This window comes from Ctenopharyngodon idella, chromosome 3 (genome assembly GCF_019924925.1).
Source record: "Ctenopharyngodon idella isolate HZGC_01 chromosome 3, HZGC01, whole genome shotgun sequence".
Lineage (NCBI taxonomy): Eukaryota > Metazoa > Chordata > Actinopteri > Cypriniformes > Xenocyprididae > Ctenopharyngodon > Ctenopharyngodon idella.
In genome coordinates, this window is record NC_067222.1 from 14,786,812 (window position 1) to 14,803,954 (window position 17,143).

A 17,143-nucleotide genomic window follows, 5' to 3' on the forward strand; every position below is an offset into this window, starting at 1 on the left:
TAATTAAATTTGCAGGACTATTGAATAAAAGTTATTCAGCTGCATAATATGAATAAATGCTATAGCCTTAACAAAGGAGTCAGCAATGTTATTTCAGGTTTAAAATGATTAATATGCTTATTTTCTTGAAGTCTATAGCCAGAACTGAACATTAAAGAAACACCCAAATCACCAAACAGGATAGTAATCCTCTCCTCACCATAGACAGTGAGATTGATCGTGTTGATCGTGTCTCTGCTGCTGGAGACTGTATAAAGTCCAGAGTCTGTGGTTCTGCTGTTGATGATGGTCAGAGATCCAGTCTGATCCAGTTTCAGTCTGTCTCTGAAACTCCCAGCAGCACTTCCATCATAAGACTTGCTCTTGTTGTTCTTTACACTAGCTATGAGAAAGTCACCAAACTTCCACTCGATCTCTTCATGTGTCTGTATTTGAGTGAGACTAGAGTTCAGAGAGACTGATTCTCCCTCAGTCACTGACTCTGACTTCACTGCATCAGCAACAAACACACCTGAACACACACACAAACATCACATTTGGAGTTTTTGTTCATTTGAAAATCATTGGATAAGAAAAATAACATCATGAACAAATGTCTAATAAAACATGAAAATGAAAGATGGATAATAACAGAATGGTTTGTTTGTGGGCAAATAATGATAAACACAGAAATGAAGCCATAAAAATACTTACCAGTCAGACTCCATAAGCACAAACAGACGAATATAAACATGTCAAATATTTTCTTTTTGAATTTTGATTAACGGTTTCAAATGAAAACAGTTGCTAGATTAGAAAAGTAAATCCCAGCAGAAATGATCTAATAAAGGTAGAAAGTGGCAGAAGATCAGGAGAGGACAGTGCTGTCGGTCTGTAGTGAAGCTCAGAGTGAATGATAAGCTCCTCTAGAGCACTTCCCTTCAGAGGCTCTACAGCCTGTGGCTTCTCACTTATACGGGTTTCATCTATAGACCTATTTGAGTAAAAACTTTTACTACTTTCATGTCTGTTAGTATGGTGAGTGTTTAGAGCACGCAGAAGAAGAACGGTGTCCAGTGTGTACAGTCACACGGGTTATAATGGCTTCTGAAGTCTTTGGTCACATCCAGTGTAGACACGGTGAAGTTTAAGAAGAATTACTACTGACTAATGTTCCCATTCCTCCCAGTTCAGTTTTCTAAAAGATTGCTTTTAAAATTCTGAAGTTTGCTAAAATTTCATGTTATGAAATATTGAAATATTAGTGAAATCCAATTCTGAGCTGATGAGTTCATCAACATTATCTCAGTGGTTAGTCATCTCACACCAAGACACTGCTGGTCAAAAGTTTTTGGACGGTAAGATTTTTTAATGTTTTTAAAAGAAGTCTCTTCTGCTCACCAAGGCTTCATTTATTTGATCCAAAATACAGCGAAAACAGTAATACTGTGAAATATTTTTACAATTTAAAGTAAATTTCTATTGTAATATATTGTAAAATATAATTTATTCCTGTGATCAAAGCTGAATTTTCAGCATCATTACTCCACTCTTCAGTGTCACATGATCCTTCAGAAATCATTCTAATATGATGATTTGCTGCTCAAGAAACATTTATGATTATTATCAATGTTGAAAACAGTTGTGTACTTTTTTTTCAGGATTTGAATAGAAAGTTCAAATGAACAGCATTTATCTGAAATACAAAGCTTTTGTAGCATTATACACTACCGTTCAAAAGTTTGATGTCAGTGAGAGTTTTTTTTGTTTGTTTTTTTGGAAAGAAATTAAAGAAATTAATACTTTTATTCAGCAAGGATGCATTAAATTGATCAAAAGTGACAGTAAAGACATTTATAATGTTACAAAAGCTTTCTATTTCAGTTAAATGCTGTTCATTTGAACCTTCATTCATCATCTGAAGGATCATGTGACACTGAAGACTGGAGTAATGATGTTGAAAATTCAGCTTTGATCACGGGAATAAATTACTTTATAAAATATTTTTTTAATTTGTAAAAATATTTCACAATATTACTGTTTTTACTGTATTTTGGATCAAACAAATGAAGTCTTTTTGATGAGCAGAAGAGACTTCTTTCAAAACATTAAAAAATCTTAAAGTCCAAAAACTTTTGACCAGTAGTGTACCTTACATAGACTCCAGGAAAATGGGTAGTGGGATGTTTTACCAACAGAAAGAAGAAATACTTTGATTTATGCTTAAACCATGCCCCACTTTTCAAAGGCAAGTTTTGTATTAGCTTTAAACATAACTTGCAATAGTTTACACTTGTTTGTGGAAATAATATATAGTTCAGCTATATATAATTCTGCTCATCTCTGTTCTGGCATCAAATCGTCCATCATCCTTCTTTCTTCTTGTCAAGTTATTGCTACATTTAAGACACATGCAGATCCTGAAAAACTTTTAAATGATTTATTGTTTTATTTCACAAGAACAAATCTTTAAAATGTGCGCTTAACCCAAAATAACAATTAAAAAATCTCTCCTGACTAAAAACTAAATAATCTAACGAACATAAGTAATCACTTGTCTATTCAAAGGAAATGATTTCCACTTATTAAAGTCTGTCTGTTCACACTAAAAACATCACCACATGAGAGATTAAAGACTGAGACACAGCATAAAAAACAAGAAAGAAAGAAAAAAACATTACATTTACCTATATAAAAAATACAAATTAAATTAAACAAGCTGACCATTAATCATGGCTTACAACAAAAGTTTGATCAATATCATGGTATTTTCTGTTGTCATAAATATAACAGTGAAATGGAGACAGACTTATCACTATATTCACTCATACTCCAATAAACTAATAAACATCAAGGAATTTAAAAACATATCATAACCCCAACAATCTGTCAGCAAACACAAGTAATAATCTTATTAATGCTTTTATTTAGATAACAGTTTTCAAGATCGTTGAGTGGGAAATCACTTTATATTTGTATTACTTTTTTATCATTCAGATGTCCAATTACAGTCCATAACAACAGAGACTGTGTAAAAAAACAAACCAGCAAGAACACAAGCTGTTATCAAGGCCAGAGGACGACATACAAAATATTACATTTGTTGGTTATTATGTGTGAATAAAGACTATTGGTAACTTTACAATATGGTTCATTAGTTAACATTAGTTAACTACATTAGTTAACATGAACTAATAATGATCTGCACTTATACAGCATTTATTAATCTTTGTTAATGCTAATTTCAACATTTACTAATACATTATTAAAATCTTGTTAACATGTTAATGCACTGTGAACTAACATGAACAAACAATGAACAGCTGTATTTTCATTAACTAACGATAATGAAGATTAGTAAATACAGTAACAAATGTTAGATAATACATTAACTAATGTTTAACTAATGAACCTTATTGTAAAGTGTTACCAGACTATTTATTGCCTAATTAATGACAATAAATTGTTTTAGTTTTAAACAAGTTTTTGTTTTCTCTTTATTATGGCATGTAGTCTAATATATATATATATATATATATATATATAATTTTTAAAATGATATGTCTTGTAATATTACATCTACAGTGGTTCAAGAACATCTCTACCTTCCTGAGTATCTGATTAATCAGAGTTTGTTGGATATTTCTGGACGCTCTTCTTCTGTTGAAGACTTCTGGATCTGATGTCATAAACCAGAACAGCCACAGTAGCCACGCCCACCAGAGCAGAGAGAGCCAATCGGATCACAGCTTCAGTAAAGCCACAACAGTGGATACTGTCCTCTGAGAAAAGAAATGAGCAACATAAAAATATCATTATTGTTCATTTAGTTTGTGAAAATGTACATATACAAATATCATCAGTGAAGTACCTGCAGCACATGTGTGACAGAGTTGAGTGTTGTTGAGGTGTTGAGTCTGGTTTCTGATGGGATTGTTCAGCACACAGCTGTAGGAATCATCCACACACTCCAGATGGAGAAGAAGATCAGACCGGCTGCTGAGATCAGACACTCTGATGCTGGAGAATACACTGTTTCCTTTGAACCAGGAGAGAGTCACATGACTCACATTCACAGCTGAACACACCAATGAACATGATGATGATGATGATGATGATGATGAAGAATTTTGTGAAGAGTTACTGCTGATGACAGGAACAGGCAGACGAGCTGAAAACATGACAGAATAAATCAGATTCAGTAGAAATTACTGTGATCTTTTGGATAAAATGATCAGCATCATCACAGAATTCTCTATCATTTTATAATATTCTCAGTAACATTATTTGGTGAATTTAGTCAACAGACAGTAACTCTCTCCTCACCATAGACAGTGAGATTGATCGTGTTGATCGTGTCTCTGCTGCTGCTGGAGACTGTATAAAGTCCAGAGTCTGTGGTTCTGCTGTTGATGATGGTCAGAGATCCAGTCTGATCCAGTTTCAGTCTGCCTCTGAATCTCCCAGCAGCACTTCCATCATAAGACTTGCTCTTGTTGTTCTTTACACTAGCTATGAGAAAGTCACCAAACTTCCACTCGATGTCTTCATGTGTCTGTATTTGAGTGACACTAGAGTTCAGAGAGACTGATTCTCCCTCAGTCACTGACTCTGACTTCACTGCATCAGCAACAAACACACCTGAACACAAACACAAACACCACATTTGGAGTTTTTGTTCATTTGAAAAAAAAAAAAAAAAAAAAAAAAAAAATATATATATATATATATATATATATATATAATAAACAAACAAAAATCTGCAGAACCGCTCTTCACTAATTTCATTGTATAATTCAATAATTTCTAATAAATTAGACCTTTGATGTCAATGAATGAGAAAAATGACAAAATAACATCATGAACAAAGATAATTGAGTTCAATGACAAAAAGTAAAAATGACTGAAATTTAACATGTATGTGCACAAATGATAATAGCCTTTATACAGAAATAAAGCCATAAAATACTTACCATTCAGACTCCATAAGCACAAACAGACGAATATAAACATGTCCATGTCATTTATATTTTTTGGCATTTCGGTGAACGGTTTCCAATTACAAGTTCCTAATTTCCCAAGTTCCTAAAAGCTACATTTAAACACAAAAAGCCATAAATGTGATGATAAAGGTTGAAGATCTGGTAAACAGCGACAGAAGAGCTGAAGGGACAGCTGGTGCTGCAGGTCTGTTGTGAAGTGGAGGAGTGAATCAACTTCTACTTTGAGAAACCACTTGATGACGACACAGCTTAATCCTCATTGGTCTAAACAGTTTTGTCACTTTCAAGAAGATGTTAAGATCTATATTAAATCCTTATCTACCTCCTGTAACAAAAAGGCTACTAAAACTCTGAATGTATGCTCACTTTTTGGTGTCTTTGTATAATCTTTATTTTGTTTTGTGGGGAGGATTATGTTTATGTGATCTGTTTAATTGATATTTCCTCATTTATTTATTAATTTATTTATTTATTTATTTTTGTTATTTATTTATTTTATTTTCTCATTTTCAATGTGATGTAATGCCTGAACCCCTGGCTCTTTTCTCTTGGCTTATTTCTCACTTTTGTACTTTGTAAGCAAATGTTTAATATTAATAAAAAAAAAAAAAAAAGAAAAAAAAAGTTGAGTTCTGTTCTCTTCTAAAACATCAGAATAAGCTGTGATATCATGTTTTTATGTTCATGTGTGAATTTCCAAACAGTCTGACAGCGAAATCTTTCTAAATTATAATATACGTGTGTTCATTTAGCCTAACTAAAATGGATGAAAAAGATGTTCATGTCCATTTTCACTTAAAAGAAAAAGAAAATATACTTGTTCGAGATGCATCGGTGCTGCACAGACCGATCGGCGAATGACATCAAAGTACCGTGAGAGCGATTGGAGAGCAAACAACTCCTTATGATTTTGAATCGCTCTCGCGGTACTTTGATGTCATTCGCCAATCGGTCTGCGCAGCACCGATGCATCTCGAACAAGTATATTTATCGAGCGTGAGGTCTATGCAGAACAAAAGTGGGCGTTTCTGTATTTGTGGGTGTTTTCAAACTGGTGGGTGTTTATATATCATGCAATGAAAATGATCCCCTTCACCCGACCCCACCCCTAAAACTTACCCCCACTCTAACGTGGGCAAATCAGGTAACGCTCTCAAAAACACCCTTCTGATTATGGCCTCGTCCATCAATCATTAATGTCCTGCAGAGACCTGTACGTGTATTTATCTGCCTTTGAGTTCATTGCAACCTGCTACTACCAAAGCCACTGGAAGGCAAACCTGCAACCTTTAGCCAAAAAAGCGTAACGGCTAATGCTAACACTCCGCCCCCGGCGGTACGCAGGGAAGGAGACCAGAGGCCGTTTTTTGAATGGATGTTAATGGATGAGAGGCTTCACTATGCTGATTAACCAGCTTTTGTGGGGAAATAGCTAATCATTTAATTAATCGACAGCCTGTTTGCTAATCTTCAGCATGTTTTACACTAAACAATACTTTCGTTGGGAACTATATGTAGATTTTAGCTTGATAAATAATGTATTTTTTAAGAGAAGGCAGACTAGGTAACGTTGCGACTAATGTCACTGCCATTACACGATAGGCTGAGAGGTGCCGCACGTGATTAAGTTAAGCTATTAAGCTATTTAAGTAAGCTATTTAAATGAGTGTGGATGCATGACACTTTTCTTAATTATAAACGGAACCGCATTAATGATAGGATCTATCAATAGATGTTACTTTAAATAGGGACTGATTATTGTCTTTTAATTTTTTTATTGTCTTTTTTGTAATTTTTTACAAATCTTTTATGTCTTACTATTACATACATCAGTCTGTCTGTCTGGCACACACAACGTATAGCATCAATGAATATATATATATTGTTTTGGATTTTGATGTTGAAGTTGCTATTTACCTGTTCAAATAAGATATTTACTTGTTTGATTTATTGCTGATTGCTTTACTATGATACTTGTTTGATTTATTGCCTTATATTAATGATTGCTATGATGTGTTATCTACTTTTGAGTAATACTAAATATGCTTGCAAAAATGCCAGTGTTGTGTAAACTGCAACTCAGAATGATGTTGCATTCTGGTGTAATAGAGATAAGATGAAATGTGTAGAATTTTGTGAAAGTTGAAGTTCATGAACTGATTGTAACCAACCTGAAAAGTTAACAAGAAGGCACATGAGGATGAAGAGAGTGTGTTGCAACCTCAAGTGGAGGTGAGCCAGGCGAAGACTTCGGTGAAGAAGAGGAAGAGTGCGAGAAGAAGACGACAGCGTAGGCGACAAAGGAAGGATCCGGCTTAGTAAGCAAGAGATACAGAGACTGATACGCCTACAGCATAAAGATTGGATCATAGACATTAATCAATTGATGAGTAATATAAAGTTGGAATTTCCCAAAAAGAAGTATAAACGTCTGAGGAGTAAAAGGCTGTTGTCCAAGATCTCAAAACTGAGCTTGAGCAGGAGAAAAAAAGAGAGAGAGAGAGAGAGATCCAGTACAGTAGGTGGTGATAATGCTCCTAAGGAGTTGGTCGCCATTAAAAAGAAGATGAAGATGAAGATGAAGAAGAAGAAAAGAGAATCGTCTGGTCATCTCTCTTTGCTGGGAGGATACAGGGGGTGGGGCCAAGATGGCGCCTGTGTAAGTCGCGTTGTTAGTTGCTCTTAAACTATTTTGTGCAATACTTGACCTAACTTGTCCTCATGTGAGTAAAGACAGTATTAAATGTTATTAATCTAACAAAATTAAGAACCCTTATTTTTCTTGAGGATGATGGATGTTTCCTATACGCACTTTATTGGAAATTAGCCTGCTAGTTGCTATTTGAGATGTGACTGCTCTCTCTATCGGTTATAACAATTCAGTCATAAAATTTATTTTCCTCATCGCAACAAATGGAAGATGCTTTAGCAGTGAAACGTGTGCATGATTACATAACGGCACCTGTGCAGGAGGATAAAGCTGCTCTTTCAACTTTATTACCTGATACTCCCACCAAGAGTCCACAATCGAAGATGCGACGCCACACTACAGAACCATCAATTGAGAAACTAGGGAAAAAACAGGACGATTTTTTAGAGAAATTAACGGCAATTGAAAACCGCATCACTGAACTTGGAACTAAAATGGACGCGATCTCTGATAAGGCTGATCTTGCCGTTACTAACTCCAGTGCGATGAAGGATCAAAGACTGAAAACAAGCAACTCTGGGAAAAGTTGGATGAATTGGAGGCATACAAAAGACGGTGGAACCTACGGATTGCTGGTATCCCTGAAGTGGAAGGTGAAAATGTAAAGATGGCTGTGATGGAAATATTGCGTTTAGTTTCACCATGTCTAGCAGATGTTCTCCAGTCTTCCATCGACGTGGCCCACAGGCTTGGGAAGAAAGGACTCACTCAGCCTCGTCGCATTATTGTGCAGTTCACCTCTCGCACGCACCGTGACCTCATCTGGGCCGACGCGAAGCGCTCCGAAATTCTCAAACAAAAGAACATCAGGATAACGGAGGACTTAACACAACGCGCAAGGGAAGCTCGAAATAAACTGTGGCCACTCGTGAACCAAGCTAGACTGGAAAGTAAACGTGCAGGGTTTCAGGGTTCAGCTGCCATCATCGACGGGAAGAAAATTACAGTGGACAACATATAAATGACTATATACAGTGACTCTAATATTCTGTAGTGAGGTTTTTCATCCTCATGGGAATTGTTTCTTGTTAAGGTTCCAACTTAGAATAGTTATGTTAAACTGGTTCTTACTACAGTGAGGAGGTCTGGATAAGAGTTGCACTTACTTTTTTCTACCTCAATCCGTTAAGAAGTTTTAGTTTTATTTACTAAACAATAGATTTTTGTTACAAGTTCTTGTTTGTTGTTTTATGTCATTTAAGTTGAATTGTTTTTCACTCAATGTTAGGGGAATCCGAGACTTAACCAAACGTAAAGCTTTAATTCTTTTTTGTAAATCAAAATGCAGAGATGTCTATTTTTTTTACAAGAAACACATTCAGGTGTGAAAGACGAAAGTTTCTGGTCCAATCAATGGGGGAGTAAAATTATCTACTGTCATGGTTCCAATAATTCTGCTGGGGTTATGATTTTATTTAATCAGCACTTTAATAACACTGTACTTGAATCACATTGCTCGAATGAAGGCAGATGGTTAATTGTTGTTATCCAGGTTGGGGAAAGCGTTGTTATTCTAGCTAATGTCTATGGCTTTAACAGATCCAGTCTTAATAATTGTCTCTTTACAGATTTAACATCCAAATTAATATCTTTAAAAATAAAATACCCATCTACATCACTAATTATGGGTGGGGACTTTAATGAGGCTCCTGATTTATGTTTTGATAGATTTCCTCCAAAATATGGCACTACCACTGTTAACAAAATAATTAGTGATATATGTTCCAGTCTCTCGCTGGTAGATATTCATAGATTCTTACATAATGACTCTTCCTCTTCCTTTACTTGGTTCAAATCTGATTTGACACAAAAATCACGTATTGATTTTTGGTTAATATCTGATAGAGCATGATTTAACAGAAGAAATCAGACTATTTCCAATGCACCTTTAACTGATCACTCAGGTATCGAGTTAAAAATTTCTGACCTTAACTGTAACTCGTTTAGGAAACAAGGGTATTGGAAATTAAATAACTCTTTATTACACAATTCTAATTATTGTTTGGGTATTAAAGGCATAATTGATTCTTTTAAAAAAAATACTAATATTTCTCATACCTTAAATTGGGAATTGTTTCTGTTCCGTATATGTTTAATCGTGTCACAGTGCTACAATGCTGAGAGTTATTCATGTCAAGTTTATATATTCGAAAGTTCTCTATAATATTTAGTAAAGAACTTCTAAAATCAAAAGGATTACAATTTGAATCTATATTAAAAGAAATTAATCGTATTACTTGTCTTGCCAATCCAAATGATGCAGAGAAAGAAAGTTTATACCTATTAAGAGAAAAATTAGACTCCTTTTATATAGAAAAGGCTAAAGGGGCCTTCATTAGATCTAGGGCCAAATGGCTAGAAGCCGGAGAAAAAAACTCTGCATACTTTTTTAATTTGGAAAAAAAAGTGAGCCGAACTTAAAAAAATTTCCTCTTTGTATATTGATGACACTATTATATCAGATGACAAAATAATCTCAAAATTTGTTTCAGACTTTTATCAAAAATTATATACATCATCTTTTAACCCTGATTCAAGTGATTTATTTTTTAACAAGATACGACCTTTCACTCCTGGTATAAGTACAAATAACAAAAACCTTTGTGAGGAGGAAATGTCATTGAAAGAATTAGATGATATCATTAAAAAAAACACCATTTAACAAAAGCCCAGGACCTGATGGTTTACCTTTTGAGTTTTATAGAGTTTTTTGGGAAGATATTAGAGAGTTTATTTTGAATATGTTCAATGAGTGTGCAGCAAATGGGGAACTTACAGAATCTATGAAACAGGGAGTAATTACACTAATTCCAAAACCAAATAAAGACATTTTGCACTTAGACAACTGGCGCCCAATCACACTCCTTAACTCGGATTACAAATTAATAGCGTCTCTATATGCCAATAGGTTAAAACCATGTTTGGAGGAAATCATATCTGTCACACAGTCTGGATTTATGAAGGGATATTTCAAACAATATTAGACTGGTGTTAGACATTTTAGATTATTCAAATTTAGTAAATGAGGAAGCTCTTATTTTGTTTTTAGATTTTTGTAAGGCTTTCGATACCGTTGAGCACAATTTCATGTATCAGGCCCTTAGTCACTTTGGTTTTGGCCCAACCTTTACAAATATGATGCACACATTCTATAATAATATCTCAAGTAGTGTTTCTTTATCCGGTGGTACTTCTTCTCCTTTTGTTATCCGAAGAGGCATTAGACAGGGATGCCCTATTTCCCCGTTTTTATTTTTATTAGCAGCTGAAACATTAAATCTTTACACTCTGCATTGCTCCCAAGTTAGAGGTATTGAGATAGGAGATTTCACTTTAACTATTAGTCAACTTGCTGATGACACTTGTTTATTTTTGAAAAACAAAATTCAGGTTCCTGTTATTCTAGAGGCACTCAAACTGTTCTCTGATGCCTCAGGTCTGTCTGTGAATCAGTCTAAAAGTGAGATTATGGCTGTACACCAACTAGAAGACTCATGTATATCTGGAATACAGGTTAAACAGGTAGTTAGATACTTGGGTATTGTAATTAGTAAATCAGCCTCAGAGAGAATCACAGAGAATTTTTCGCAAAGATTACAGAAAACAAGAAATATTTTTAACTGTTGGCTCCAAAGAAATTTATCTATCCAAGGTCGTGTATTGATTTCCAAGGCTGAAGGGATCTCCAGACTTGTATATCCTGCATTGTCTCTTTATGTAGATTTTAAAATGTGTGCTGCAGTTGATAAAATTTTATTTAAATTTATCTGGAGAGGCAAGACAGAGTATATTAAAAGGAAAACCATAATCAGAAGTGTATCAGAAGGAGGACTTAATGCTTTAGATTTCGACACTATCAATAATGTATTTAAAATTAATTGGATCAAGCACTGTCTTTGTCAAAATAACCTTCCATGGTTCTTTATTCCCAATCTAATTTTTAAAGAATGTGGTGGTCTTGATTTTTTACTTGCCTGTGATTTTAAATGTACTAAACTCCCAATTAAGTTGTCTAATTTTCACAAACAAGCTTTTAATGCCTGGAAATTAGTCTACAAACATAATTTCTCTCCCCATTCCTGTGTAATTTGGAATAATCAATATATATTATTCAAAAACAAAACCGTCTTTTGGAATGATTGGTTTAACAAAGGGTTAATTTTTGTTACAGATTTGATAAATCAGTCAGGTGACTTATATAATTATCCTGATTTTATTAATTATCTTGGGACAAATGTATCTTTTAAAGAATATTTAAAACTCATTCATTGTATCTCTTCGAAACTACTCTATCTTATAAAAAACGAAAAGATGTATAATCCTGTAATTGGTTCTCTTCCTGCTCTGACTGTTGAGGGCCTTTCCATTAGGGATAAAAAATTTAATAATATGTATATTAGAAGAATATTAACCAGAGAAAAAAGTGTTTCACCTAAGGCAATGGTGAAGTGGAAACAGGATTATCACTCCCTTGTTTTTCAGAATTTGTGGTCAGATATAAATAAATTTGTAATTCCTAATAAAGTCAAAGAAACTCACTTTAAAATAATAAACAGATACTATCCATGTAACAATTTTATTAGTAAATTTAAAGAAGGGTTTTCGCCATTATGTAGTTTTTGTAAAGAAGAAACAACAACAATTGTACACTTATTCTTCAGTTGTAATTATACCAAATTATTTTGGTCCCAAGTTTCTATGTTTCTTTTTGACTTGTTTTACAAGTTTGTCACCATAACTGATGTAATGGTCTTGTTTATGGATTGTGATACTGGTTTAATGGAATTGGATAATATAATTAAACTTCTTATACTACTAGGGAAATATCATATACATAAAGCAAAATGTATATCGACTGTACCAAATGGTAGACTATTTTCCACTGATTTGAAGATTTTTTATGACTCTCTAACATCAATACAGAACAATCGAAAAGCTGTTAAGACATCTAAGCTGTTGAAAAGGATACTTAATGTAATAGAAACGTGACTGTTTTGTGATATAAGATACAGAATTTTGATTTAATTGTTTTATATATGCAAATGTCTTTGTATTCCCCTACTGTTGTTTCAATAAAAAAAAAAAAAAAATCTCTCTTTGCTGGTGATGGAGCAATCTGAAAAAGGGGAAGGAACATTGATTTTATTGTTAAAAAATTACAGGAGGCTATTGCAATAGCCTAGTTGAAGAATGGTCATATATGGGGTTTTAAATTCTCAGTTGACAAGACAAAGATAATGTTTTTTACAAGGAAAAAAAATGGAAGTGAGGTAAAACTAAAATTATATAATCAAGAACTGGAAAGAGTGAAACATTTCACGTTTTTAGGGTTGTGGTTTGATGAAAGAATTACATGGGTGATGCATATCCAGAAAATATTGGACAAATGTAAGAAAGTAATAAATGTAATGAGGTGTTTAGTTGGCAGTGAACGGAGGCAGATAGGATGGCATTAAAGGCCATATACAGTGGGTTGATTAGATCTGTATTATATTATGGCTGTGTGGTGTATGGATCAGCAGCAGAATGTACAGGAGCTATAAAAACTACACCAATTACAGCACTATGGGTAGAAATGGGAGAAATGTCATTAGTAATGAGAAGGATACAGTGAATGATCAGTGAATTACTGGGTTAATTTAAAAGGACATAGTCAAGAACATCCAAAAATAAATACTTTAAAGCCCTGTTGGGAAAAAGAGAGGAGGAAAACCAAAAGTTTTGGATGGACAGTGATACATAAAGCAACAGAAATTAAAATCAATCAGTTAAATGTTAGTCCTACTGTACCGCTACCAGAAATAAAACCTTGGTTACTTCCAGACGCTACAGTATATGTTACATGGTTAGAAAAGGAAAATAAGGATAAGGCATGTAATGTTCAGACATATGTTAATGAGTACCACAGCTATGTTCAGATCTACACAGATGCATCAAAGAGTTTAGATAATAAGATAGGAGCAGCGTTTACCATTCCAGAATTTCATTTATCAATAAAGTTTAGGATCAGTGATGAGTTATCTGTTTATACAGGGGGAATGATTGCAATATTATTAGCAACACAGTGGATAGAGGAGACAAGACCTTTGAAATCAGTTGTTTGTTCAAATTCAAGTTCATCATTGGCCAGCTTAAAATACAGTCACTCAGAAAGTAGACCAGATATTTTAATTGAATTAAAGCAAACATTGTACAGAATTCAAATGATGGGCATTACAGTGGTATTTTTATGGGTACCTGCACATATTGGTATCCAAGGAAATGAAATGGCAGACAAGGCAGCAAAAGAAGCCATAAAAAACAATGACATTCATTTAATTGTTAATCTAAGTAAGAATAAAATCAAGAGTAGCCTATTATTAAGAAAAGATTGAAGGAAAGGTGGCAAAAACAATGGGATAAGGAGAAGAAAGGTCGATGGTTTTACAGAATTCAAAAGAAAGTGGGAGAGATGAGATGTGCAGGGAAAAAGAGGAGAGAGGAGATAATTATATCAAGGATGAGATTTGGACATACAAGATTAAACAGTACACTTAATAAACTTATTAAGTGTAAACTTATTTACACTTATAAAATGGGTAAACATGATACAGGAGGGTGTGAATTTTGTGGGCAAGAAGAAACGGTGGAACATGTTATGATATACTGTCAGAAATACAAGACTAAAAGAAGGATTTTAATGCAAAATTTAGCAAAAATAAAAATGCAATTTATACTAGGAGATATTTTACAAAATAATTCGGGAAATGAATGTTAAAGTTTTATTTTTCAATATCTTAAAATGACTAATTTGTGGGAGAGATTATAATAAAGGGAGTAAATCGTTTTAATCCCTACTCCACACCAGTGGTGGCGGTAATACACCATTTTGTTGTTTGTCAACCGCCAAAAAACCTCAAAAGAAGAAGAAGGAGAGAATAGTCCGGTCCATTCAAACAGCAGATGGCAGTAATGCTCTATTTTAGTTTGGGATCCGCTGCACAGAAAGAGAACCGTTATAATCTCCGTCATTACAGGTTTCTGCGCTTCTCTACAGTCTTTCAGATCTGGAAACGTTAAAGTTCTTCTTCTTTAGTAGCAGATAAACTATAATGAAAATGTATTAATCAGTTACAGTCGGTATTAAGATCTCTCTGTAGGTATTTAGTGGGTTTTGTTCACACTCATCGCTGTCGGTCGGGAGGGTGTGGTTCAGAAACAACAGCGAGCATTAATGATATTCATCGAAATCAGGTTTTGCTGGAATCTTCGACAGAATGAAGAACAATTTCAAATTATTTCAGATTTTTCTACTAATGTGCGGTAAGTTCATGATTTCTGTTTATCTTTACCACTTTCGGTTTCACTCTGACACCGGAAACAGTAGAGGCTGGGGTGGACAACATGGACCTGGAAAGCCAGAGTCCTGCAGAGTTTTGCTTCAAGTTAAACACATCTGAACAAGCTAATCTGGGGTTTAAGGGTTACTGGGGAGCTACGGGCAGAGGAGTTTTATATTATGGTTGGTGATAACTCTGCAGCACTTCGGCTCTCCAAGCCAATTTTTACTTGTTAACAATGATCACATTCATTCAGGTGAATTTGTTCATACTGTCCTCCACTATTTGTAAAAACTTGTCTCCTGCACTTTTATTCAATCGTAGGTGTTTTCTTGCTGAATGGAAGCTGTGTACGAATAAATTAATTACAAACACTGGCCCAACTTAAATGACAATATCTCCCTTACTGTACACACAGTACACAAATATGTTTAAAAAAAAAAAAAAAAAGGACAGTAAGTCAACAAAAGTTTTTTTTTTCTTCATGTTCTAAAGGTTATAGTATGTAAGTTAGGTGACTGATTTAGTACAGGTGAAATTTTGCTAATATCTCCCTTACTGCATGTACAGTAGTATTCTTTAAAAAAAAATTTATTTCACCAAAAAGCTTTCAAAGGGTGCAGTAGGACGTACTTTCCAAAGGATGTAGTATTTCCTTGATACAAGACTGACTTAGAACAGGTGAAATGTTGCCCAATATCTCCATTACTGTATGTACAGTACACAAATATTTTTAGAATTTTTTTTGTTGCAATTCCTCTAAAAGTTTTCTTTTAACACGTATTGGTGAATTACTGTAGCTTTTTCATGGAAAATTTGTGTACTGTATATACAGTAAGGGAGATACTGGCAAAATTGTAGTAAGTCAGTCTGACAAATATTAATGTACTACAAGCTTTGGATTTCTTTTCTTTTTTTTTTTTTTTTGTTAAAAGCCAGCTTAATTTACAGAAGAACTGGCAGATGTTCCCTTAGGCATCATGCACTGTGTTAGTTAATCAAAGCATTCTCAGATGGCTAACTAAAACCAAACTGTTCCAAAAATGAACAGTTGAACATCAGCGTGATAATAACTACCTAAAATGACAGAAATCATCTTGGGGTGTAATTTGTAATCTCAAGTGTAATTTGATTGTTTCGTTTGGCTCATGTCCCATTTGTTTGCATGGAGATGGTTTACATTGGCTTTTTGCACACTTAAAGACAGAAAATTGAAAGACACATGTACAGCAAGATTATACAAATATAATTTCATTCACCTAGCCTACCACTTGAAGCAAACATCCATCCCTCCTTATGTCTGTGTTAAAAGAGCATGTGCGTTTAGTGGAGCTGACTGCTGTAGCCTATATTTGCAATTTATGCATCTTCAGTGACAATTATGGTTTGACAAGATGAGAAATTCAAAAATGTTTTAAAAACTTGTTTTAAAAGCATGCATCAGGTATGTTAAAATGTGTATATAGTGTATTCATGTTAATTTTATGTTAATAAAAATGACATTTGCACAATTTTTTTATGAAAGTTAAGAATGAATGTACCTGAAAATGTCAAAAGGTGTAACTGCCAAAGAATTAGAAATATTAAGTATTGTATCCACCTAGATGTCATGTAAGCATACTCATAGAAATAAATAACTTCATTTTAAAATATCAAACAAAAAATAATTTTATTAGTTATCTCTAAATGTAAATTTTAATGTGTTTTTGCAATATTTGGTGGGACATATGCTAAATAAACATCTGTTTTCTAAATAATCCTTGACAAATTATGTAAAATTGTTAAAAAAACATTTTATTACACTAAACTAGATGTTTACATTTTATTCCACATTAATTTTTCTGTATATAATTATATTTTTATGAAAAATACTAGTTACACTGTCAATTGACACAAACCAGTTACACCACCTGACCATGTTGCTTCTACAGCCAAAGGCCATTGTTGGTGGAACAAATTGACACTGAAAATCAAGCATGACAGTCAGCAAGTTAAGTTAAGTGGTTTCAGTAATGAAAAACAACATCTGGCAACAAGAAATCATCATAGTAATGAACAGTGAAATCATGTCTTGTATATTTTACAGTTAAAGGGTTAGTTCGCCCAAAAATTAAATTTCTGTCATTAATTAC

General features: G+C 33.9%; 2 protein-coding genes across 15 annotated transcripts in view; one reads left to right on the forward strand and one right to left on the reverse strand.

Annotated features, from left to right (window-relative positions):
* Positions 1–8,386, reverse strand: part of LOC127508059 (SLAM family member 5-like) — a 242,511-nt gene extending 234,125 nt beyond the window's left edge. Inside the window, exons 1-4 of one of the 8 annotated variants that reach the window (XM_051885643.1) lie at positions 4,953–5,806; positions 4,306–4,620; positions 3,851–4,150; positions 3,700–3,761 (exon numbers count right to left, since the gene is read on the reverse strand). In XM_051885643.1, coding sequence (XP_051741603.1) covers positions 3,700–3,761; positions 3,851–4,150; positions 4,306–4,620; positions 4,953–5,019 — 744 coding nt within the window. In that variant the 5' untranslated portion in view covers positions 5,020–5,806. Of the gene's footprint in view, positions 1–199; positions 512–693; positions 1,021–2,405; positions 3,762–3,850; positions 4,151–4,305; positions 4,621–4,952; positions 5,807–8,258 lie in introns of those variants that run through there. The other 7 variants (XM_051885642.1, XM_051885640.1, XM_051885636.1 and 4 more) reach the window with 7 other exon arrangements.
* Positions 1–17,143, forward strand: part of LOC127508049 (uncharacterized) — a 422,397-nt gene that overhangs the window by 322,943 nt on the left and 82,311 nt on the right. The window lies entirely within an intron of this gene.